A 27,316-nucleotide genomic window follows, 5' to 3' on the forward strand; every position below is an offset into this window, starting at 1 on the left:
GGAAAAAGACTTGGGAAATGCAATGCAGAATCTGTCTTGAGAGGAAATGATGATTATCTTGGTCTTTTCCTGCTCCAGCATTCTTTGTTACTGCTAGATGCACAGTATCTTTCAGTTGCCATTTTTCAGAACTTCAAGATATTTTTCATTTTACTTGTGCAGCTTTATAGACAAAATTTAGCTTCTGACTTGAATGATTATAAGTTTGCTACATAACATCACATTCTGTAGTAGCCATTTTCCATTAAACCAGTATACAATATTGTTACAAATTGGCAAAATGACATAATATTCTTCCCTCCTCAACCTCTCCACCACCTCAATGGGGGCATTAAAAGAAAATAAATCTAAGCCTAGCTAATCAAAAGACCTTATTTAATGGGTATTATTAAGCTTTCTACTTCAGAAAAATCACCATTCCTTTTTGCATCAGAAATCTAGAGAACAAACTTTAACGATATTCTGCATATTCTAATCCTCATCTTTTATCCTCAGAAGACAGCTTTCCCTGAGGTAACTCCACTACTTCATTGTTCAGTGTAGACTGTAGACCACTCTCCAAGGCAAAGGCTTAGAGAAATTTTACAGAAGAAACCCAAACATTTTTGTAATCTTAAACCCCTTTTTATCCCACATTCCACTTAGAAAAATATATGCAAGCAGCAACTTATTCAGCTGATGTTTGGCAACATTTTATACCTTAATTCCTTTTTGTAAGTCCGGGATGATTTTAGATATTAACTTGCACTACCTTGGCAGATCTTTGAGAAATGCCCATTTCAACCTTCTTCCAAATGAACCATGCTTCCCCCTCACCCCCATATGCTGAAGACTACGATTCTTTCATCTATTAAAATTCATACTTTCCCTCAGTTTGGCAACCCCTTCAATGATGCCATGTGTCATGTCAATGAGCTCCCAGTCTCAAGTAATCCCCCATCACTCCAAATATGAGGTCAAAAACCTAACAATATATTTGAACACACAGTTCTAGAAAGACCACACTTATATTCAGAAGCATGGGTTAAAATTATATTATATGCTTCTTCACGCTGGTCGTATGCATGCTTAGGTAATTTTGTCAGTCAAACGTAAAGGACATAAGAAAGTCTGAAATCCAACAACAAAAACTACCAGGGTTGTTAGTGGGATGTTATCATTACAAACCTTCAGATCTAATATTGATCTTAGGGAAAATTCTCAAAAGAATTGTCTGTTTCTCTCAAGAATAATCAAAGTGCTTTCAGAAAAGTGAGACAACAGAACTGTTTATGTTAGCACAATAAAGCACACTTTTACCTTCAAGCAGTAGTCCTTCCACACTTTGAAAATTAATTCTGGGTCCTGCAAGGATTTCTAGATTGTTTTAAACCACTAAATAGGTATAGTTCTATTCTGCAGCTTTATCTTAATTTTGCCTAAAATCCACAAGTCAGTTTGCTGTTGATCCTTATAACTACACATCTCCAAGCACTGCATCCATACCCTATTAACAAACAGCTCTGATATGAAAAGGGAGGCAGGACACAGAACTCATAAGTAGTACAAACCTGGCTAGCATGAGATGCAGTGATAAAACTTTAAAGGCTGAAGTTACCGTCTAAGTCTGACAATTTTAGCTGTTTTGACCTATTTCCATCCTCATTTTATAAAGAAACACTTTTAGATTTAAAGCACTCCTCTGTGGCAAATTTAGCCATGTCATGCAGGACAGGCTCAGATTTGCCAACAGAACTAAAGGAGTTTCATCCTCCCATTTACACAAAAGCGTACTCCTAACGCTTGATGGTGGCTTGGACCTGGCTTGGCAGCCAAGCTCCCACCTAGCTTTCTACTCTGTCACCCCTTCTGCTGAAGAGAACAGGAACAAGAAGGCTCATGGGTCAAGATGAATACAGGGACATCACTTACCAATTACTGTTGCTGGCAGAACAGATGCAAATGAGGAAAGAAATTCATTACCAATTAATGTTTATATTTATTTGTTTACTGATTTGGTTAGCAGGAAGCAAAAAGACAAACAAAACAAAGGGAAAGCCCCTCTCCTCCCCGTTTCAAAGGCTCAACTTCACCCCACTGAAGGCTCCTCTCTTCCCCCCTTACTATCACCAGAAGTTACGTCTGGCCCCCTCAGTGAGGCAACCAATGTTCAAGGGTTGGAAATGCCAGTTAGTAAGTGCACAGCAGTTTCTCTCTGCTGCTCCTTCTTCTCCTCTGCTCCAGTGTGGATTCTTTACAGGCTACTTCCTTTAGGAATATCCATCTGCTCCGGAATCAGATTTTCCACTGTCTGCAGTGGAATATATCTGCTCTGCCATGGAGCACTTCTTCCTCCTCTCAACTTGGTGTTCCCTCTGCTGTGCTGCCCCTTTCTCCTCCCTCTCCTCTATTTGGCATTTTTCTGCCCTTTCTTGACTATGCTTTCACTGACACCGTTGGCTTGGCTGATGGACTCAGCTGTGCCCTGTGGTGGGTCCATTTTGGAGGCAGCCGAGTGTGGCATGAGGCAGGCCCTGGTCTCATTCTAGAGAGGCCAACCTGCAGCAGCCACCTTGCCATTTATACCCACTACATGGTTTTACATATATAATGCAATCAGATGTCTGCACAGCCCACTCTTTCTTCTCCCAGTGGCATTTAAACAAGCTGTATTCACATCTGTGGACACACCATATTTGTAGCACATTACTTTTGCAGAGATCTGCCCACTCATGCTACAATTCATAACGACTCCTGTCTTCTCTGGACCTAATTTATACACCCAGGACAGTGCAATGGACCACAGGCTCTTTAGTCTTGAAAAAGACAGAAAGCAAAAATGTAACTAGAGAGCACAGCCCTGCAGCTGAACTCATATCTGAACTTATGCCCCATATTTGCCTGTTTTCAAGAATTTATCACCTATTCCAATTTGCAGGAAGCAGCAATAATTTGCTCTAGTTTTACTACAGTCCAAAACCCACATCAACGTTAAAAATGAATGACTTCTTAAAAAGCACTGAACAATGCTCAGCAGCTAAAGCTTTGAGTTCTTCGACAAGCTCGAATACATTCTTCAGACCTAGGCTTGCTTCAGTGATAAGAGTGACCTCCCAACCCCAAACCACTTACTGTATCAGCAGTTCTGGGAAAAAAAAGCAATGCAGCTCATCCTCCATGGAAAAGCATAGCTTTTGACACAGAAGTGCAAATGAGAAAGGAAAGAAGCTTCTTACAGAAGCTAAATTACATTTTTTCTTTGGCATTCAAGAAGCCAGCAACTATCCACTGACAATCATCAATGCAGGCACCACTTTCACAGGTAGCTTCAAATCACAAACTTCTTTCAGTGAATACTCCATCATGAGCCAAATTCTAGCACAGCTCCATGGATGTTAATTAAGGGTTTGTGCACTCATAATACCTCTATGGAAATAAAAATTTGTCTCAACAATAACAACCTTGACATATTTAAAAGTAATTTAAAACCTAGAATGTGCCACTTTTGCTCAAGACAATGTTTTATTCAAAAAAGGAATATACCAGAGTCAGGCATCATGTATACCTCACTGCAGCAACATCAAAAAGTCTACTGGATTATCCTATTGGACACAATGTGTGTCATATTAAGACCTGAAGTTGCGTGGAGAACAACACTAAAAGCATTATGCAATATATAAATGAAGCTGGCAAAAAAGCTTATACTCCTCCTTTTTTCCTATTTCTACATTTTAAAAGCATCCTTCTCTGTGCCTGTGTACCGCTCACATTTTCCTAGATATTACTACTTTTCACAGCCAGTTTTGTAATCTGAGGTTTTGGCACACAAAGAGCTGTGGTCAATGGCTCAATGTCCACCTGGAGACCAGTAATGAGTGGTGTCCCTCAGGAACTGGAGTTGGGACCATGCTTGTTCAACATCTTTGTCAGTTACATGGACAGTGGGATTGATGACACCAAGCTGCATGATTCAGTTCATACACTGAAGGGAAGGAATTCCATCCAGAGGGACCTTGACATGCTTCTGAGGTGGGCTGATGCCAACCTCATGAAGTTTAACCATGCCAAGTGCAAGGTCCTACGCTTGGGTCAGAGCAGAGAAAGAGATTCAGAGCAGCCCTAAGGAGAAGGACTTGAGGGTGTTGGTCAATGAGAAAATGAACATGAGCTGGCTTCAGTGTGTGCCCACAACCCAGAAAACCAACCGTATCCTGGGCTGCATCAAAAGGAGTGTGACCAGCAGGTCAAAGGAGGTGATCTTGCCTCTCTGCTCTACTCTTGTGAGACCTCACTTGGAGTATTGTGTGTAGTTCTGGTGTCCTTGACATAAAAAGGACATGGAACTGTTGGAATAAGTCCAGAGGAGGGCCTCAAGGATGATCAGGGTTCTGGAGCACCTCCTGTATGAAGATAGGCTGAGAAAGTTGGGGCTGTTCAGCCTGGAGAAGAGAAAGCTGTGTGGAGATCTCATAGCAGCCTTCCAGTATCTGAAGGGGGCCTATAATAGGGATGCTGGGGATGGACTCTTCATTAGGGACTGTAGTGATAGGACAAGGGGTAATGGGTTCAAACTTAAACATGGGAAGTTTAGATTGGATATAAGGAAGAAGTTCTTTACTGTGAGGGTGTCAGGAATGGGTTGCCCAGGGAGGCTGTGAATGCTCCATCCCTGGTGGTGTTCAAGGCCAGGTTGGATGAAGCTTTGGGTGATATGGTTTAGTGTGAGGTGTCCCTGCTCATGGCAGGGGGGGTGGAACTAGATGATCTTAAGGTCCTTTCCAACCTTAACTATTCTATGATTCACTAAGGAAGTTAAATAAGTCTGCTAACAAATAGTTCTTGTGAGAGGAGAGGTATAGGAATAAGGCAGACATGAAATATATTGTGCAACTGATCAAGGGATGTTAAGACATGGGTGAAGTAGATCAGTATCAGATGCAGTGCTTCAAAATTGTATGCAACAAGGCACCATCCTCTGTCCTCAAATTGCAGTGCATCATCCTTCATTGCAGCTGCTCACATTACAGGTGATGTCTTTTCAATTATCTCAAAGGACAGAATTACCATTCTCTATTCACAAGTCCACAAGCCCATTAACCACCACCTTAGAAATTACTGCATGGTTCCAGACTACATAATGCAAGGCTCCAGACTACATAACACATGAAGTCCTCTCTGATACAGTTAGAACTGCATTTCTGCATTGAAAAAAATGGAGAAGACTCACATATGTAAGGACATTGAAGTTCTTCAAAATAATAAATACAAGAAAAAAAATATCCTAACAACCAGGCAGAATCAGTACAGTTAGATTTTTAATATAGCACAGAAAAATCTGTTCAGTGTAACAGAGCAATGGACTACATTTCTCTTGTAAAACCCTCCCAAAACTGTAAGTGTGCAAAATCAAGCCAGCAGTGATAGAATGCAATAGTTCTGTAAAGCTTATCTGCAGAAAGGTGCTGACAGTCCCACCACACTCCCCAGGATGCTGAATGCTGCAGGGTATATGCTTCACACTCAACATGCTCAGAATTCCCTCTTGAAATAACCTTTCCTGACCACTTCTTCAGTACACTGGTATAACACCACACCAAGAACACAGCACCCAAAGGGAACCCCTACATCTCCTACTTCTCTCAAGCCCCCCTCTCCCCAGCTTGCATAGCTTAAATACCTTTCCGTGGGTCCCAATTTCTTTTTTCCACATGTTGCCAAACTCATTATACAAGTAAATCCAGTTGCTACTATTGAATGGCTGTATTAACCATTCTGTTCTGTTGTGGAGATACATTTACTTCAACCTGCAATACCACAGCATATGTTGCCCACCTGAGTTATACCAAAAGATCATTGCCTATTGAGGGCCTAGTCTCTTTAAATATACTTGCAATGCAATATACCAACTATGAAAGAACAGCCTGCAGATAATGTTTGTAAAAGTTATTTTAGCAATGCACCCAAACACACGGAACAGATCCTTTCCCCTTAAACAAGGGGAAAATATCTGCAAAGTTAGAGGTTCTCTTTCCTAGAGCTAGTTAAAGTAGTATACTGGAAACATGATGTGGTTCCCTACAGAACTGATTAATGCCACCATCCCTTTAAGGCTGAGCAGCATCATGCTGAAGAGTTTTAAAGGATTCAAAACTTGAAATCCTGTATGTGGTACTGGCTTTCAAAAGAGATTGTCTAAAAATAATAGAACAAGAGAGACATGATAAGATAGCAAAGGCAGACTGAGTCAGTATAAGATACTTTTCTTTGTCATGCTTAATGATTTTTATTACCCAGCTTCCAGGAACCATACTCCTGACATCAGTAATTGACAAGAACAAAGAATAGGCTAAAAGAGGGGCTGACTGCACTGAAAGTAAATTTGGACAGCCAGGGCTAGTAATATGTGTGGTTATCAGGTACAGGCAAAAACATGCTCAGCTGATGCTTTACACTGGCCCTAATTGTACGAGTTATATGAGGCAGTCAGTTTCTTTCTGTAGGATGCAAATTGCTCAAACAAAGCACCAGGAATTTAAATGTAGCAGAAAAAAAGATATGCCAAGATATTTATGAGAGTTTTCACACTACATAAGTTTTACTTCAGCTGCATTTCAGGCTATGTGTTTGCAGTCTCCCCCATCCCACTTCTTTTACATAAGGAGATGGGAAAGGAAAATGCCTGTATCATGTATTTAACATTAAAGCCTTTCAAACCAGCAACAAGCCTTCAGTTCAATCATGCTTTATGTACTGAAAGGTTAACTAATGGGAGAGGCTTATTAGCACAAATAATACCACTTCAGCCTCAATCCTAACAATACACAAGCTAAGCAAGTTCAGGTCCCATCAGCATTTAAATAGAGAAGAAAAAAAAAGCAACAACAACAAAAATCACACCACACTGCCTGCTGCTGTAAATTTTGTCTTCAGGTGTCCAAGCAATAGCAGCAAGTGCTGGCCACAGCAGCCTTACTAGTGCACTACCCTCCCCCAGCTGTTGGTACTGAACTGCTCTCTCAGGATGAATAAGGAAGCACTCTGAAGCCTTGTGATTTAAAAAGATGATAAACACTCAGAGCCAGCCAGCTCCAATTTTGAAGGAACAGCTTAGTTACATCACTTAATCTCTAAGGCCTCATGTTTATGTCTAACTTTCAAAGAGATAGTGTGATGTATTGTGACTGTATAGCTGTTTTAAAGTTATATGCATATATGTGTTTTAGGCATTATAAGTGTTAAGGCAATGTTTCTGAATAAGAACTGTGCCCTTTTCTTGAAAACTTATGGTCACAGAAACTTACAAAAATTCAGACGTTAGAGCTCTAGCCAAAGTCCAGCTCATGCACTTTCTCCTCAAAACTGTGCCTGCAGTGTCCTGTTAAAATAGGAAAAGGTAGCATTGCCTTTCATTTCCCACGTAAAAGTATGCAGGACTAGTCTTCTATGTTCTCTAGAACAGCTGATTTTCTTCTCAGTCAGCTGCATAGCAGTGCTCAAGTTATCTTTTCCCTGCACTGAGTTCTGAAATCCACTAAAATTAAAATCATAGTGCAAGTAATGTGCAACATTTTTTGGATTAGATCAAATTTATAGTTTTCTAGTTAGATTCAGCAATATGTCCCTGCTTAAGATATTTTTCCTGGAAGCTTAATAGAGAAACAATTCATTTCGCTCTAGCTGCTGTAGTACCAAACAGTTGTTAACCTTTGATGAGAAGGTTAAATCAGATTCCAAGCAGGGGTAAATTAAACTGACAATTGCCCTTGTTTAATTGCTTTTGAGTCATACTAAGTATGTCTGAATGTGCAGTGAGTTATTGTCGTATGCTGCTTCTATCTATTTACATGAAGACCAAGTATTTTATTTCACTTTTTTAATGCAACCATAGAGAAGGTGATAAAGGCTTTAATTACAAACAGATTTAACCTAGAATCTGTTAGTGCAATTTATCCAAGCATACAAAAGTAAAATGGGTTGGTCTGAGTAAGCTTGTAAATTTGTTCTTGTAAAGGACAAAAGAGTCTATATTGCCAATTGTTAGAGTCTATAAACACATAAGATTTTTTTTTATCTTTTAGCATGAATACTATAAACTTCACACTTTTCTTCTTCAGGTCCTGGTTGTTTCAAGAAATGAACTTCACTGGGAATTGTCTGGGTTTCTTTCTCTGATGAGCCAAACAAAATCAAAACAAAACAAAACACCACCATACTACTTCACTCCTTCGCATATAGTATTAAAAGGAAAAAGCATTGTGTTGTTTAACCCCAGCCAGCCACTAAGTACCAGTTGAAACCAGGACAAACTATAAGATGCAAAATCTAAATTTACTCAGCATGTAAAAAAGTCACAGTATTTCCCCATTTATTCAATCATTGACAAGACCATCACAAAATGTGAAAATCCCAGTTATTAGTTCTGAAATGTGAAGCACTGCAAAAGGGTAAGAGCAATTCAATTCAAGTTTTATTGAAGTTATGATATATAATATGGCCCTATACGACATATTCTACAAAAAAACAGTATAGGTACGGGAGAGAGCAAAATAACTAAAAAACAGTAGTAAACACAGTACTTGTTTATGGGGTGCACAAGACCAAGCAGTAACATAACATTAATTGCCATGCAGGGTACTTGGATAGATACTGTGAGATACTCTGAAATTTAAACATTTAACACGTAACAGCAATTCATGGAACCAAAACAAATCCTAAGACAAATGCTGACAAATGAAACAAGTTTCAAGCTTCAGAATGTACTTTAAACAGAAGCTATAAACTTAGGGATCAACCTCTCTCATAAGTAAGCCCATTAAGATTTTTCCTTCTAATTAAGAGCATATTTTTTATTTTCACACTTTACCCTAAAGTGCTAGGCCCTAACGTTGCAAGGTATACACCACCATAATGGTCAGAAGTATATTCTAAAAAAATGCTGCTAATTCTGCCCACTATTCCAGATCATCATCAACTTAATAGAAGTCTGTTTTCCTTGATGATGCAGGAAAGCTCTCTCTTTCAAATCAGCAAAGGCAGTATATTTAGTTACCCATATCTTTAAGACAGGTTTCACAAAATCAACTATATAATGTCTCATTGATTCATCTTCCATCTCCAATTCTTAACTTTCACTCTCCATTGCCCAGATGAAATCCACTGCTCTGCAAAGCCAAATTCCTGAGATTATTTTCAGATTTGTGACTCTAATCAGGCTAACTTGTGGGCCAACTGGCAATTTTACCATTCATGTTAACACACTCTACCAGTTCTTTCTTCCTCATCTTCCTTATCAATGAGATTCACAACCTTCAATAACAACAGCAAAAGGTATTGCATCTATGTAAAAGCTATCACTGAATGAGGTGTTAGTGAACCCATGTATCAAAGCACTGAGCTTCCATGCTGCCTGAATGGAGTTAGGGATCTAAAATCCATCATCATTAGCCACAGGACATCAGCATGCTATTTCCTAGCTATGTACATACATTCATACACCTTATAGAGACATTGGCAACTAAGCAGGAACTGAAGATCAAAAGGTCATTGTGATAACTTCATGGGGCATAGTGCCAAATTGTGCTAGCCATGAACAGGCATGCTCAGGTGAGAAACCTTCAAACATTTAGTCTTAACTCATGATCTCCTATCACAGCAACTCTTTCCCAAAAGCTGGTAGATAAAAGTAGATGGACCATTCCTATGCATAATGTGAACTAGTTCAAATATATTAAAAATGTATTTTTAAACACTTTTTCAAAACAAAAACATAAGTAATAACAATATGTTTTAAAGCTGGCTTGAAAACTGAAAGTCCATTTTCTTTCTTCAAATTAGTTTTCCTTTACTAATTCTTCCATGCTCTAGGGAACAATAAATTCAGCATGCACAAACACATGGGACTTCATACATCCAAATAGTTCGGAAGAGGACAGGAAAAGACTGCGGGCATTTCGGGTTAGGATTCTTGAGTGTTTAAATAGAAAGATTCCATATAAATAAATAAGTAAATAAACAAATAAACAAATAAATGTCAGGCATTCTGGCAATTTTACACCAGCTGACAAAACAGCCACTGATGTGCATACCTCAGATTTGACACTCATTCAGTACAGCCTCTCTCAAGCAAAACAATGATGTTGAAGTCATATATTTGCCATGGGTTTTTCTATTCTATAAACCTAACATAACCTGGCAAACAGTTATTTCATGCTCATTTTTTTTGTGTGAATGATCTGCATATAGTAGCCTTTTTGTACATTAAGTATTTTCAAAGTACTTGGTCAAGAACAGAGGCCCTCTTCAAGGAGAAGACTATGCATGTTCAGGGCCAAGTTGGAAAGAGCCTTGGGTGACATGGTTTCATATTAGATGTCCCTGCTCATGGCAGGGGGGTTGGAACTAAATGATCTTAAGGTCCTTTCCACCCCTAACTATTCTGATTCTATGATTCTACGACAGGTTGACCCTGTTACTTATCCTGTCTGCTTCCTCCCAGCTTCCTGTGTCCCTCCTCACTGGCAGACCATGAGACTGAAAAAGTCCTTGATTGGAGTAAACATTACTTAGTAACAGCTAAAAACACTGGTGTCTTACCAGCATTGTTCTCAGACTAAAGTCAAAAACAAAGCACTGCACCAGCTATTAAGAAGGAGAAAAGGTACTACAGCTGAACCCAGTCACGTTCATTGACTTTGAAATTTATTGAGATTTGTATTTCAACTTAAAATTAGTCTTTAGGGCAATTTTACTATCAGTCAAATATCTTCAGTAACAAATCACGTGCACTAGACATATTGTGATAGTCATTAAAAAAGTCAATTGTAATACATACAAAGACCAATGAAATTTATCCCTTCATCATGCACTACACCTTGTTACATAGAAACAGCAAATGGATTTGCATCTCTCAATGGAATGTCTGCTATGCCTTTGGGTAGGCTTTTTATAAGGAAACATCTTTGTTATCCATAGTACCAATACACTGGCCTTCTGCTCACTTTCTTTGGTTTAAATTTCACATTAACCTTATTTTCTTATTTCAGCTATTTCCCCCCTTGTCTAGAGAAGCCAGAATTCTGGGCAGTTTTGTCTTCCTGCAAACAGGCTCAAGCAATCTAAAAATTTACAAGTAATTAACTAGAAATTACTTTTCTGTCTAAGGAAAAGTAATACGTGACTGTATGCATGCTGTTAATTTGCTTCAATGTTGATTAATACAGATACACTTAAATCATCTTCTTGTGATCAACATAAAGAAACAGAGTGCAATTAAGATGCAAGCATCAGATGAAGATGACTGCCACCCTAAGCAAAAAGGAAGACATGAGTTACAACTTATATTTATTAATACAAATAACTACAGAAAGGAGTTAAACACTTGTGGTGTGTGCTCTGTGAGATCTTCAGAACCTGTTTGTGATGCAATAGCTCAATGCTTGTTAATCTCCTAAATTACCCATTGTTGGTAGGGGACAGTACTGTCACCCCAATCTTGTAACAAACTTAAAGACTTACTGTATACTGTGAAGGGCAAGAATAATAGCCCTATTCTGAATGTACAATGTAAACAAGATCAAGATATCATGTGAAATTATTTGTATTCACAAAAATAAAACTCAAAGTTCTATAGAAGAATAAGAAAAGAGGTCTAATATAGTGAAACACACAGGTTAAGAGATAACTGTAAAGACAGTAAAGGCAGCTAAAAAAAGCGAAACACAAGACAGGACACCAAAGCAGATCACCCACATTTTTCACGGTTTATAGCCTCCATTGATAAACTGCCTGTCAAATAAAACAGGCTAATCTTAATGAAACCCTCTTATCCTACTTTCTTTGGTATAAATATAAAACCCTTTTAAAGCGTACTCTGAATTTGGCCTATGAAATGCTAAAATATTTTGCATTAAGGTGATTTTGGTTATAGAGAAGTAAAACACAAACTGCTATTATATTTTGCCTCCATCTGTTATTTCAGTCTACACCTTAAGATATTTGGCACATCACACACTCTCTGTAGCTGTTCTTCTGATTCCCACTCTCCTGCTTCTTTTATGTCTACTCAGATGACATGGCACTGCAGTTTTGGAGGGAGTCTCCAGGAGACTTTGTACTGAGTAGACAGAATTGTTTACAGCCATAAAAACACAAACACGGGCTTTGGCTAAACACAGGATACCCGAACAAATTTGGCCAAATGTACACATAGATTTTCTTCCATTTATAATTATTCCCATTTAGCACTGCCATCTCTAACTTAGAAGACTTCCTTATTGCTTAAGAATCAGCATGTTCATCAAATCCTGTAGCTTTAAGATGCAGCCTGCTGCTAAATGCTGGATCCCCATTAGCTTGGGTCTACTGAAGCAAAGCTCCCCAAATCACTAACATGTTTGCCAAAATCTAGAGTTTACATTTTACACACAAGCCAGAAACTGGACCAGACTCACAGGACCATTCTGAAAAGCAGAGGTGATAAGACTGTTTACCAAACACATTGAACTGAGACTGCAGAATAAACCACCAGTGTAAATGGATGGGTAATTTCTCTTTATATAGTCATCACAAGAATTATAACCATTGTCACCTGCAGCTGTCTTCCTCTCCTCATTTGATCTCTACAAAGATATTTGCAGGTTGGAAATCACAAAACAAGTGTGGTACTGTAGGTGAACATTCAACCAGAACTCATTCATGTAGTCTTCTAAGCACTCATTGTGAAAGGCAATGTGTTTGGAACTAGTGCTACAAATGACTTGTGTTTAAAAAAAAAACTCATAAGGGATTTGATTCTATAGCAACACTCATTCTATGTGCTACAGTCTGTTCACACAAACACCTCATGCTTCATGTATGACATCGATCTGGATAGAATGCCATCCATTTTTGCACGGCTGCCAGTTTATACTTCATTGTAAATCAGGAGAGAAAATCGTTTCAGAGGCTGTAATTTTTTGTCATATAAAACTGACGCCTTAGTCAATAAATTTTCATAGTATACGAAAGACTCAGAATTAAAAAATGAATCCAAGCAAAGCAACCGTAAATTAAACAAGCAAATATGTAACTTGTTTGTAAGGTATCTTTTAAAATTTGAACTTTATAAATAGAAAGAAAGTATAATGAACACTCCAGAACATAAGTGATATTCAAAAAGCAGGCATACTATTATAAAATCTTAGCAGAGTATGAGTCACATTTACAATCTTTAAAATAGTATCAGATGTTGATAAACCATAGCCTATTCTACAACTTTTGGATTAAATTTTAGTTTAGTGAAGCACATTAGAAAACAATGATCACCAAGTGGCTTTTTTTCACCTCTTATCACCAACAGAACACCTAGGGAAGTATGACTGGAATATCTAGCAAGGTCCTGGAAGAAGAGGCCTGCCCACTATTAATCCAGGAAATTTGCTACTAGTGAACATCTTCAGGGATAAAATTGGCCAAACTACACAGGAAACAGTCAACAGAACTTTTAGCATTAATATAAACCACAATTAATAACTTTGATTTAGATATGTAGAACTAGCAACATGCCATTCAGAGTAGTTTGAGCAAAATATATAGGAAGAAAGCAGAAAAACTTTCATTCCTTTCCTTTCCAAAAGTGATTGGAAAGAGAATTATTATTTTTTTTTTTAATGAATGCTTAGAGCTCGGGTTCAACTTGTGTTGCTTGTTTCAAATCATCCAGCAAAGTTAGCTATAATTAAAAAAATAAAATCAAAATAAAAGTAGCATCAGTGGGACTCATTTTTAATGGTAGAGTTGAGAATATTCAAGACCCACATATAGAGAAAAACTACGTACTTTCATCATTAACTCTGAAAAGACTCATTGTGGAAGTTTTTAATGCAGGACTAAAATTTCTTTTCTGGCATTTCTGTCCATTTCACCTGTTCTTTCCACTGACTAGCACAAAAAGCCTAATTTCTTTTTTTTTCTGTAACATCCCATTAGTCGCCAAAAGCAACAGGATCCCATCCCTAGACTTCTTTTCCTAAGACTGAATAAACTCATATCTCTGCACTTCTTACATGCCAAGAATACTGTTCTCCAGTTAATTGAAAAGCATATTACACGTTGTATTATAGCATTTCAGGATCATACAATCTCTTGCTCAAACATATCCAACCACTTTTGCCTAATGTGCGTTGACAGAATTCCAATCCACTAGGCTTAACACTGTTCACTTCTACAAAGTATTCTTTAGTTCTTTTTTTGTTGTTGTTTTTAAGAAAGCAAGCAGAAGTCTTTTCCTTTTAAAAAATGCCAAGATCTGATCTTGCTTTCATTCCAGCACGAAACACAAACTAAATATTTGGACGTATTACAAAAAGAGAGAAACCAGAAGTGGTGACAGTCTAATGGCTCACGACCACATTCTAACCCATTCAAAGAAATCTGCATTTTACAACATTCAAAATAAACCCACTTAAAATGCTGGCAATGAGTTCTAGCCCTGACCCTTATTTCAGAACCACCCTGCAACATATCCAGTTCTTCAACATGATTCTGAACATGGCAGCAGCAGTTTTCTGTGAATGTCAACAACTCTCCAGCTCATTGAGAACCTGCAAATGGCCCATTATGAATTAATGCATAAACTTTGGAAATAATTTGAGCATTGAGTAAACTTACCAGTTTCTACCTCTAGTAAACCTCTTTGCTAACTTTGCAAATGAAAAGAAAGCAAACTAACTCTTCTCCTCCCAGAGCACCACATGAAATAACTCCAAAAATTTCCGGTTCTAGTGTTCTCGTTTCCTCAAACAATTTGACTCTCCCTAAATCCACCTTCACTCAAGTTTCTCTATTAATATTTGCTTTCACAAAAAAAGACCATTTTCTTCTCGCAAAGCCATGTTTTGCTGAAACATGAAATTCTTATTCTGAGTTATCCCACTAGAGAAAGCAGTTACATCAGCTTGAGTATCTGTCAGTTTTCACTGAACCTTCTCAGTGAGAGAAAAAAACCCAACTCTATCACTCCATTTAATTCCTTGCCCTCTGAGAAAAAATAATATTCTCCACCATAAATTCAGCTGTATTCAGGACTGTGCATAAACCACAATAGAGTAACGCTTTTTTAATAAACCCTACCACGACTGAATCTCATAAGGCTCTTTTTGCAATTGCTTTTTATTTGTGTGTGTGTCTTGGCCCCTTTCCAATTTCTTCTGGCATCAAGTTTTGGTTTCATCCCATTCAGTAATGTTCATCCCATTCAGTAATTCAACAAAATCCTAAAGAACTACCTAAGGCAGGTTAATATGATGCATATTGAAGATACAGAGTGCAGGGTACACATACTATTTTAGAGTAACAGTTTTCTTCAAATGTATTTTCAGTTAACAGAAATCCATGTCTGTCATGGACATGGGTGTATCCATACTCACTATGTGCAGCTGCAGAAAATCTCCAAGCCCAGGGGCACTGTCAATCCGAACAAGAATGCCATCCTTCACTGTTGTACTGAAGCCTACAGCAAGACGGTCTGTCCTTGTGCTCGGTCTGTCATTAGCTGGCCAGGTGTACAGGATGAGACCTCCACTCTTCCCAAATATATATGTGGCACCAGCTACAAAACACAAATTCAAAGAAAAAAGTATTAGCTATGCATTTAATTTATTTGCTAATTCTGGTAATACTGCCATGAATTCTGCAAGGAAGAATATAAGCAAGCATACACTTTCATTAGCTTAAGGGGTGAAATTAATGCTTTCTGCTGGCCAGACTACTGGTGGAACACAGAGAAGGGTCCAGGTAAGGGGTAATGTAAGGGTCCAGAACACCACTTATTAAAAACCTTCTATTTTGTGACAAATGACATTATGATGCATCTTTGATACTGGAATTGATTCCATACACGCTATAAGACACACATGAAAGTGTGCTCTAGACTGACCTCTACAACTTTGCACATATACTGTTCCTTCTAAAAAAATTGTAAGCTTTCCTTTGTAGAGCCATGGCTCTATACTGCTAGACACTTTTTCTGATGGAAGGAGATATGAAGGTGAAGCAGCTTTTTATCAGACAAAACATATCTGTTCCTTCCCCATTAGCCTTGCACCATTAGACTCAGTAACAAACAATGTGATTTCCTCCTTATGGAAAGTTCACCCTTCAGATGAGCACACACTCAAGACTCACAAACACTTCAAAGAGCAATTTAAATTTGTATGTATGTTATTCAGAACATCGTCATCTTCCTACATCACAGCAGGGGAACTACAAACAAGCAAGCTTCCTCTTAAGGTATAAATCACTCAAAAAATTCTTATGTATGCAACCTGAGGAAGTACATTTTATTGGTTCTTAAATAATAAAAGACAAGCAGCATTGAAGATAAAGATAAGTGAAGAGCTTATCAAGAATGAATGATTTCATTAGTGCTGATATCCCAGAAAATGACATATGGGACACTGCTGTTCAGGGAAAAAAACAAGCCACATCTGTTTTAGAAGCATGGGATTTAATATGGGGAGTCAAAGGGAATATTTGTAAGTTCTCCTTGAGGCTGGACTTGTCTTCAGCTGAAGACTATTCATGCACAGTGGGAGACTACCCTTTTCACGGTACCTCCAAGACTTTTGGATATCTAGTCCATGTATTCCCAGCGCTGTTTGTCTTTACAGTGAGCCTGGGAATTTGTTCCTTGACCTTGTTTTTAAGGACAACACCAAACCTCTACAAAGCCAAGTACAGTCCTCGCACATTTATAAGGGCCATCTGAGCTGAGCAAGACAGACCCGCAAGTGGAGAATTATTGTCGCAGATGAGAAAGCTGAGAAGCGAAAGCATTTGGAACTCACATTATGCCTTGTACTCAACACTCTGAGTTAGGAGAAGGATTTTATAACTCAGCAGTTACAAAATCAGCTCCTGAGTTTCTTGGAAAATATAGCTAAAATTGCTGTTCTAGACCCAAATCTACAGGCAGGACAGGAACAACACTTTTCAATGCTTCAGCCACTTAATGCACCTCATTTTCTAAGCACTATTGCAATGGGTCACAAGCTACAAAATAGTAAGCAAAAATAACTAGCTCCCATTACTGCATTAGGGATGAAATATCTGTAGAAAGTATAGGCAATTACTGGGCACATTTTCACATTTTCTAATCTGAGTGAAACTACAACGGATGATGTCTTTGATCTCTTCCCTGCTAATGCTCTTCATATACCAGCCAGCAACTTGTATCAAGCAAAACTGAATAGACTAAATGTAGCGAGACTCAGAAACAGGTCAGATCATATATGGGTAACTGCTACACTTGCCTACAAAGCTGCAGCTCTGCTAAAGCCCCTTATGACCTGAATTCCAAATCAATACTACACATTAGTAGAAATAATTACTACACTTCACCCTCACTTAAGATGCTTCCTCTGGACATCCTGGCACACATTACCAAAACGGACATCAACAACTCAGCACACAGAAAGGAAATTATTTGTGAACAGATGACCCAATAAATAAATAAATCCGTGTTTCTTTCCTTCCAGGTCTGTGCATATACACCAGAACATGCCCTCAGTAAATTCAAACAAATGTGTCTGAAATCAGGGTTAGATAGGAAATTTCAGTCATAATTCTGAATTAACCAAAGAGCACATTGGCATTTTGGAACTGTGCATATGTATCATTTAGGTTTCAGAAAAAAATAATTTTACAGACTGAACTCTTATCTTCTGATTCAGCTTTGATTTCAAGATGAAGGGTGTGCAACTATTGTAAGATATGTAGAAAGGGGTTTTGCCTGTTTGTTTAAAGGCCTTCTGAACTGTATCTGAAACTTCTTGATTAGAGAGATAGTTGGAGATTATTGGGTATTGCATTACCTAGGTCTTCCCCCCATGCCCAGGTATATCAATAGCCCACTGTAAGCTAAGTTACAAATATCTTCCTTCAGGTTATCAGTTATAAAAATCTTGTGTATTTGCATTACAGACTAAAGCATACTAACATTTAAAGCAGAACAAGATGAGTTTCTTAATTGTTGATGGCTTCATATATTAAAACCCACTTTCCTAAATTATTCTCACTGGAACTGCAAGATTTTCTGCTTTTCTTTGTATAAGTTACCAGGACCTTCAGCAGCAAAGACAAGCTCGGGAGAGAGTTCTAAACTGCTTATGAAGACAGATGATTTCTTTGTCTCTCCAAGAGCCATTTGGCTGCAGGTAGAACATATCAATGCTTCTGTGAGCACCAATTAGAATCAATTATATCTTCATAGGCCTGTCATGGGACTTAACTGCTTAACAGCTTAACAGAGCTGATTTTCTCCTCACAGAACATGATTTTGCTTCTAGGCCTAATCTGAAGATATTCAGTACTTTGGTTCTGCATACAAACATCATTCACATGCAACAACCAGAGCAGCACAGCCCAAACAAATGTGGTAACAGAAGCCTGGTGGCCAGCAGTTGTTTCCTTCTTGTCCAGATCAGAATTACCTGCATAATGACATACAGCCACTCGCTTTACCCGTGTTGTAGCTGAATATACAATAATTTATTGGGTATATAATGTCCTTTCCCTTCCCCACCTTTTCAAGGGTATACAGGATACCCACTGCCTTGTTTGGAAAGAGATGGCATATTAACATTGTGCCAATACTAAGTTTTTCTCAGAGTATGCATAAAAGTTCACTCTAGTCTGAAAACTCAAGGTGCAAACATCAAGTAAAAGTGGAAGAGGAAGGATAACAAGAGCTACTACCACACTGTGATCACTTTAAAAACACCACTGAAAGCAAACCAAACCAAAACAAACCCAACAACCAAAACCAACCCAACAACATAAAAAAAACAAACCCAAACAACCAAAACAAAAACACAAACAAAAGACATCCTACACCCCACAATGCATTTAAAAGCTTCTATTTGACTGCAGCAATCATTAGTTTACAGAGTTTGACACTCCAAGAGAATCAAACAAGACAAACAGGAGAATTACAAACCTAGACTTCAGGAAAGGAGATTTCAGCTTCACCAGAACTTGACAAGGCCTGAACAACTCTATCTGGTTGGCCTTGCTTTAAGGTTGGACTAATTTACCTCCAGTTCCTTTCTGATGTTAAATACATAACTATTTACTTGTGGTATTGCAGAGAATCATAGACTAAAGTGAAGAACTTGGTTAAAGAAAATATCTGATGAACTGAAAGCCTGTTTAGCTTGAGATACTGTTATTGCACCTAAGCTTTGTTACAGACCTCTTTATTACACAAGAACACTTATTTTTTCCAAGACACTTTCTATTCAAGACAGACAATGGATAATACACTGTTAATGAGCAGCCACTTGCTATTTAATTTTTCCTTGTTGTTCAAGGTTTACTTACGTATCTCCTTTCATAAACACAACACCAACTGTGCCCTGAAAACAGAAAAGTCTTATAGACAGAATAATTTCATTGATTTATTATTACAGCAACTTCAACTACACAACACTGACTTCAACCTGCACTGTTGAGAGAAAAAAGAATTATCAAAGATGAGCTCACAAAATTATTTCTCCAGTCAGCTGAGAGCAATCTCACTTCTCACAGTGCCCTGGGCCAGGTATACTCTACTGACATGTGAGAACAAATGGAAACACAGTATGTTCAGCTACACAGCTGGAACGCTGCGTGCTGAAATTGGTCAGCTATGGGAGCTCACAGAAATTAAGAGCTACACAGTGAGGCAACACTCCCTACAGACTTAAGCTACTAGAATGCCATTACATGGTTAGCACACAAAAAGCTCATAAACTCAGAAACTTCTAGTTTGGCAGAGTGGCAGTTGATTTCTCCCAGAAATTACTTAACTTTTATCTCCAACTTTGGTGTTTACAGATTTAAACATCAGATAGATGGTTATGTTGCAATACACATGACAATGCTGTTATTTAAATTCTGCATATCTAGCTTAAGATATTGTGTATTTGCTAGCTATAGTCATGCACAAAGCTGTTAGATTATCCGGTTTCAGTCAAAACAAAATAGTTTGAGGCAATACACTTCATGGAAAATTCCTAACAGAAAAGTTATAAGCAATGTTATAAGCCACAGTAAATAAAGCCTCCCAATGAGTTGTGCTAAGAAACATTTAGTTGAAGTTGGAACCTCCACCTCTAATTTTAAATTAGTTATCACTGTTTCCTCATCATCTCCCAACGACTTCAAAAACCTATCTTAAGGAAGAGTCTCCTTCAATCAACACAGTATACAGCAGCAGCTATATCCTGCCTAAAACTAATTCTGTAGAGCAGTAAAAAACAAGTCTGTCACATCTGTACAACTTCTTTTGTGCCTTAGGATCCTGTGAATCTCCCCACATTAAATATTCTATTGCAAATTATTTATACCTACTAAGCCATCAACAGCCCCTTTTGCCTCAGCTACAGCACAGCACACATACTTGTTTTCCTGTTGCAGGAAAAGGCAACACCTGACAGGTACTCTAGCAATGTTGATTCACTGGGTTAACTGCAGCAACTGTGACCATACTGGTATATAAGTACAAGTTTAACATCCTATGAATGCTACAGTTCAGGTTTTCACAACTGAAAAGTACCTTTAAGATGAAAACTATGAGAAACACAGGCCAATTTAAAAGCTATAATAATCACATGAGTTAACACCAAAATCTATGACCAGGGTCTCGCATTCTTTTGTGACAACACTGTCACAGGCAAACTAGTCTCAACTGGGATAATCTTGCTTAATTGGTTTTACTGAAAGTTAACATAAACTTTTAATTGCCAATTCAGGCATTGGGAAACAATTAACAAGACAACAATTAACAAGCACTTAGAGGAAGTTCCTTTCAGTTCCAGTCCACCAAATCTCCTTCCCCTTTCTAGTCCTCTGTCCCTCTGGGCTCTAATGAGACAACAGGCAGTGCAGGAGGTAGCGGTTGGTGAACAGAGATTTCTTTTTACCATTCCTTGATTCTTATTTACCTTATATGCTTCAGCATGGGTTATCCAGGAGCTGCAGCCCCTCAGGGGTGTCCCTGCTGCTGTGCAGATCCCTCCACTGGCCCCAGTTCCTAGTCCCTCAGGGGTGTCCCATGTGCTGGATGTGTCCCTCCACAAGTCCCAGTCCCTCACTTCTGTGCAGGTCTCTTCTCAGGGCACCACTCCTCCGGGGTGTCCCTGCTCTGACACAGGTCACCTATCAGTAGGTACTCCCCTTTCTTAAACAGCAGCACCATGTGCTCCTCTGACAGGCTGAAGTTCTGGCACATGGTGTGTTGTTTTCATCTATACCAGAGCTGGCTGTGATCATACAGAGTGGATCACAGCCTCCTCCTATGTTGGGTGCTCTGCAGCCCTCTGTCAGTCATGACCCAACACAAACAAACATACTGATTGTGGTGGTAATTTGCCAAAACACATGAGGCATGTAGACTTCATAACACCTTCTTACCTAAAGTAACATGCAAGATGAGGCATATACCTTTCCTTCAACTATTATGTCTTTATTCTCTTGTACAGAATTCCCAAAACTATAGGTATTGTTTCCTTTTTGTAAAAGGACTGGAAACTCTGTTTTACATTACCCAGAGAAGAAATGGAAGACACAATTTTTAAAGTCAAGGACTTTTAAGTATACAAATAAAAGAACCTTACTGCATTTTTCCCACCCATTGCTTGTTTTTCTTGGACTTCCTGTCCCCACTCCCATTTTGTGCCTACTATATTTTTACTATATTTTCTGCTTAGTCCAGTATTTCTGATGTGTCTCTTGGGGTATCTCATATGCTGCTGTAAAGGCTCTACCATGTTTATTAATAATCATAACCTTCTGCTCTCTAACAAGAAGCTATCAATTCAACTATAGGAAAATTTGTGATGATGGCATTTTGCTCTTTTTTGACTGGGAACTGAACTTTAGGTTGTTTTCAAGACGCAATGGAGACCTGATAGTTTATGCAGACATTAAAAAATTCCCACAAAGTCTCAATAAGAAAAGCTGAAAGTTTTGACAAAGTCACAGAAATAAGAGAAAGCAAGTAATGGTGACCCTTTCCTCATTGTACGTGGACAGTATATTTCAGGCAGTTCATTTACTATTTCCATCACTACAAAAGCCACTAGTAAAGGAATGCAGACCAGAATATTGGCAAGAAAGCAAGTGAGAATTGATCAGGGATACATCTGCAGAAACTCAGTAAGGAGATGAAATTTACTGCAGCAGGAAGCATTATTACTTGGTCACATCATGAAAAAGCAGTTCCCAAAATCATGGTATATACAAAGCTATTCTGCCCTAACAAGTGGAGAAAAAGCAACAAGCTGCTAAACCCAATTTCTGTTCTAATAGAAAACTGATAAAATAGACTGGAGGTTTTGTCTGAAATCTGATCAGATTAATCTGATCATTGCCCCAAAATCAAGGTGTCTTCCATATGTTCACAAATGGGGGTTAACTGCCTGTCTGACCACACAGTTTCCAGTGAGGGAAACAATAGTGGCATAGTTCCTCAGGCCTTAACTTGGTCAGACAGTTCAACATCTTATTTATTTATGCTTGCTACACTCTTGAGGAAAAGTGAGCCATGCTTTGAGCACCAGCTCTAAGGGGAGTTTAAGTAAGCAATACATATTGCACAAACCAGAAAAGAGCACCAGAACTTTAAAATGGCTTCTATCTATTGCTCCCCTAAAGCTTATCACATTGAAACACAGAGAATAAAACATCAGTTAATACATGTACACTGTCAAAAGGACATACATTGTCTAAGTAAAAAATGAAGCATCTGACAGCTGTTTTTCCAGCTTAACTCCTGACTATGTGCACTGTGCAACTCCAAATTTCCTTTAAATAAATTTCTTAGGAGTGACAATACTGAATGAGTGGCAAAAGAATATTTTGAGGACAGTCAAAGAAATGCAACAGTGTCCATATGCACTTACAATAGTGGTGAAAATAGGTACAGTTTTTACCTAGTTTTGCAATATAGTCCCAAAGAGCATGGATGATTTATCTGATTCTTCATTACTTGAAATCACCTGAATTAGGTCAAGTGTAGGTGTGCTGCAACATCTATATTGTCTAGAGATGGCCTAACAGGTGTTTCCCATTTCCAGCCTTTGTGATTTTATTTATTTTAAATTACTTCTATAGGTATTGTCCCATAGAAACATACTAAATGCACTGCATATAACTTCTTTGCCTTGCTGTTACATTAAATGTATAACATTTCCAGCTACCATTATCTAAGAGATTAAGAATGGAAGGAAAAAAAAAGAGATCAAGAGAGAAGTGATCTGACTGAATTTAAAATTAATAAATGGGTTTAGGATTAAAAGAAATAAATGAACATCACAGGTACCAAGTAGCATGTCAGCCCCTTTCCTTCTGGCCTTCCATATTTACCAAGCCATCCATCTTGAGAACAGCTATCCTTTCTTCTCTGATTATAAGCTGTCATCCAGTTGCCCTCAACCTTAAACTTCAACTATGTTGTTTTCCTAATCTGTTACTCCTCTTCTTCCTATATCACTTCACATTACACTAAACAAATTCATAGACCAAAGAATGAATGAGAGCTTAGGAAGAAAAAAACCACAAACCCTAGGCATCTGTGCCTCCCTCCTCCTCACCCCTGCTTCAAGCATATACACTAGTGTTCTTGCAGTATGTGGAATGATCTGCAATATCAAGATATCCCAGGAACACCGTTGAGTTACTGTCATTCAATCACTCACGTAAAGAAATGTGAACCTATTCAAAACTGAGTATCATCAATCAGAATGAAAAGTTTTACTCCTCACTTCTCCTAAAGACCATCTCTATCACTTGTACATCTCTGTGCCCTGGTTGCTGTACTTTCCACACCCCGAGTTCAAAAGGTATTAATACAAACACCTGCTTCATTAAAAAAAAAAAGAAGGGGGGATGGTGTTAAAAAGGGTTACAGAGGGTCTAACCACCATCTGGCTCACTTGATTGTTCCATCACAGGATCCCTCCTAGGAGGAAACAAGACAGACCTGATACTTGTTATGACATGACAGCTGAAACATCCTTTTATTTATTAAGAGCTTTAAATTGCCTCAGAAAGAAGAAAAAGCCCTGAAAAATGCAAAGCTTCCAGTCTAATCCTCAAAAAACCCTCCCAAGCTTCTGTGCTTAAAATGAGTTTTCATGAACTAACTCTTTTTCCTTTCAGGGTGCTCACTCTTCCCTTGACAAACCCTCTAAGGCCCAGATTGAACACCACAGTCATCTCACATCTCAAAAAGCAGACTTTTTTTGACATGAAACTGAAATTCCTTTCCCACTTTAAAACATGAACAAGCTTTCTCTATACAGAAAAGAGAAGGAGTTATAAAATCTCAAAGACTAATAGAAAACGGAAGCAGCAATTCAGATGACGCCTGCTTTCTGTTTCTTTTTTAATGACAGCAAATTAATACAAGTCACTTTCCTCACAGTATGTGTGTGTCATCCAACAATTGGATCAGACAGTATGCTACTTCTTATTAGTTACACTGTATTAAGAAGATTGGAAGAGGAAAAGGGAGAGAGCAAGGGAGTGTACCTAGAACTACAAGAAGATCCAACGTAGTTTACGCTTGAACTACAGATTTCCCTAAATCTGGGGTGCTGGGAAGCCTGATTTTTTTCCCAAATATGAATTTGCCACATGGCATATGTTGGGGATGTTTATCATCTCAGAAGGAATTTAGGGATTAGCTACTGACTAAAATGGACCAAAGATAATGTAAAAGACTGAACTGAAATCAAACTCCACCATCCATTGTCTCAAGGATTGCTGTGAGAAACTGAGGTCTATTGTCTCAAAGCTTGATGTCTATTATCTCAAGGATTGCTGACAGACATGTGCGTTGAGGAGCAAGACCAGCAAAACCAGACGCACATGATTAACCAGGAATGTGCAGTACGTGACATTAAGAACAGAGGTACTTCCCCCTAGCACATAATAAAATGGGACAAAAGTAATCACTGGGGTGGCCACCTGCCACTGAAGATGACTATGGACCCTCCGGACGCCACTGAATTCATGTTGGTGACTATCTCTGTGCACTCCAAATGCTTGCTCAATTTCTATATTTTTTTCTAATCTGTCCTATGGCAATAATAATAATCTTTTTAATAATAATTATCTTTTTATAATAAACAAACTGACCAATTGCAGTACTTGCCCTCATTTGAGTATTAATTTCACTCTGAGGATCATGAACAAAATATTTCTAACACTGGGTTTTATCCAGTCTGACAGACGACCATAGGCATATCAAGATAAACATAACAGACTGCAACTAGGAATATGTTTCAGTAACATCTTCATTTACATTATAACAACATAATTGGTCAGACAAGAATCTGGCTAGTTTACTGTCATGTCTTCAGGACTGATCCTAAGTGGACACCCAGTGAAAACTATGCATATTTCCTTAAAGTATGCACCCAGACTATGAGCCTTTTCAGCAATTCACTCAGTTTCATGTAGCTTGTTTATGCAGTAATCCCAAAGAGATCTATTTCCAAGTACTTAGACAGTCTCTCCTTGCATATATTTAGAAGTTTTGCATGCACAACAATGACTTACAAACCTTTAGCAGTGACTCACAAATCTGCAGTGATGTAGGAAAGCAAAAAAGTAGCCAGCTGTGACCTCATCAGCAAAAGCAGCCTACAGAATCCTGTACTCTATTAACAGGACCATAGCCTGTAGATTAATTGATTATTTCCCTTTACTTAGTGCTTTTTAGACTGCATCTAGAATAATGCATCTAGCTTTGAACTAACAAACTGAAGAAAATTCAATGAAGGGCTATGAATAGTCAGGTGACAGAAATGCCTGCCTTGTGAGGAAAGGCCAAAGGATTCGGACTTATTCAGCCTGAAGATAACACAACTTCAAGGGACTTAAGGGCAGTCTCACAGCACCTTCAGGGAGGTTATTGAGAAGACAAAGGCAGGCTCTTCACAGTGGTGTGCAGCTGGAGAACAGGATGCAATAGACATAACCTGAAGTGAGAGAGTGCGTGTTGATAGAAGGAAAAGGTTTCTTCTTCATAAGAACAGTCTCCTTAGGCAGTCAAACAGATTGCCCAAGATGATTCTCGAGTCTGTGTGAAGGTTTTCAAGATCTGATTATATAAAACCACAAACAACCTGATCTGATCTCACAGATGACCCTGCTCTAGGCAGAGGTTTGGACTAGACACTTCCTGAGGTTTTCTCCAGCCCAAGTGAAGAAACACTATTTCTTTTTTTGTGTGAAGAATCACCTTTTTCATACTTGCTCTTGCTAAATAGCATATGTGTTCCCTAGTTCTTGTACTGGAAGACATAATAATTTGCTCCCACATCTATCTGCTCAGTGTCAAACTTGCCTTGCAGACTTTTATCATAACAGCACCTTTAGCCCTTAAAGTCATCCCATTCAGTAAAGTCATCTGTTGTGTCATCAAATTCAGCTTCTGCAGCTTTAGGCAGCCAGATGAGAGATGTCAATCTAGAAAAGGCCCACAAGGACAATTCCTCCAAGTCTTTTTGTTTGTTCTGTTTTGCATTCCACAGAGCATTAAAAGCATCCTACAATAAAACCCCATGCTGCTTGTAACAAATACAGAATTTTCATTACAGGAAGACAAAAGGCCTAGAACCACTATGCAGAGTAAGAGATCAAAAGAAGTTACAAACATTCCAACTGAAATACAAAATTTGCTGTGTAGAAATGCCCAGAAAAATGTACCCAACTACTGTGACCCCCGCAGGACATGTTTACTGAAGTTGAAGTTAACCACCACCTGGAAAGAGACTTCATTAGGTGCAACTGTGACTAAATTTAGTAAAGCTAGATGGAAGTATTTCTCAGTTGCGTTCTGCTGCCAAAAAGAGTTGGAATCTGGATGCAATTTCTCATTTATTGGTACTTCCTGAAAAAAGAGCACATAGAGAGGATGTCCTTGGAGAAGCCCAGAAGGCAGCATGCCAGAGAAGCTGAATAGAGAAACTAGTGTTCACAATCAGAAGCACAGCAGGCATCACAGCTTATTTGGGGCTTGGAGGAAGAACAGGGATATTAGTTCACTACAGTTTTACAGAATCTGAACGGTAACAAAATGGCTTAAATATGGTCCAAGATGGACAGAGACCAAATTGTGTAACATCTTGTATGGCCAGTTTGCAGCCAAGGTTCTGTTTCTGTTAAATGTAGGTAATGCTTCATCCTTCCTTACATACCTGTTCTCACAGTATCATTTCCCTAAGGAAATGACACATTTCCTTAGTCATGGGTATTAAAACAGAAATGAGAGTTTACATTTACGGTCTTCATTGCAGGAGATCAACCCCAA

General features: G+C 38.5%; 1 protein-coding gene across 12 annotated transcripts in view; it reads right to left on the reverse strand.

The window, feature by feature from the left end:
- The window catches only part of NRXN3 (neurexin 3), a 962,180-nt gene that overhangs the window by 240,875 nt on the left and 693,989 nt on the right, over window positions 1–27,316 (reverse strand). For all 12 annotated transcript variants that reach the window (XM_031048774.2, XM_031048773.2, XM_031048775.2 and 9 more), the window contains one exon: window positions 15,384–15,565. In XM_031048774.2, coding sequence (XP_030904634.1) covers window positions 15,384–15,565 — 182 coding nt within the window. The remainder of the gene's footprint in view (window positions 1–15,383; window positions 15,566–27,316) is intronic.

Source organism: Melopsittacus undulatus, chromosome 4, assembly GCF_012275295.1.
Source record: "Melopsittacus undulatus isolate bMelUnd1 chromosome 4, bMelUnd1.mat.Z, whole genome shotgun sequence".
Taxonomy (NCBI): domain Eukaryota; kingdom Metazoa; phylum Chordata; class Aves; order Psittaciformes; family Psittaculidae; genus Melopsittacus; species Melopsittacus undulatus.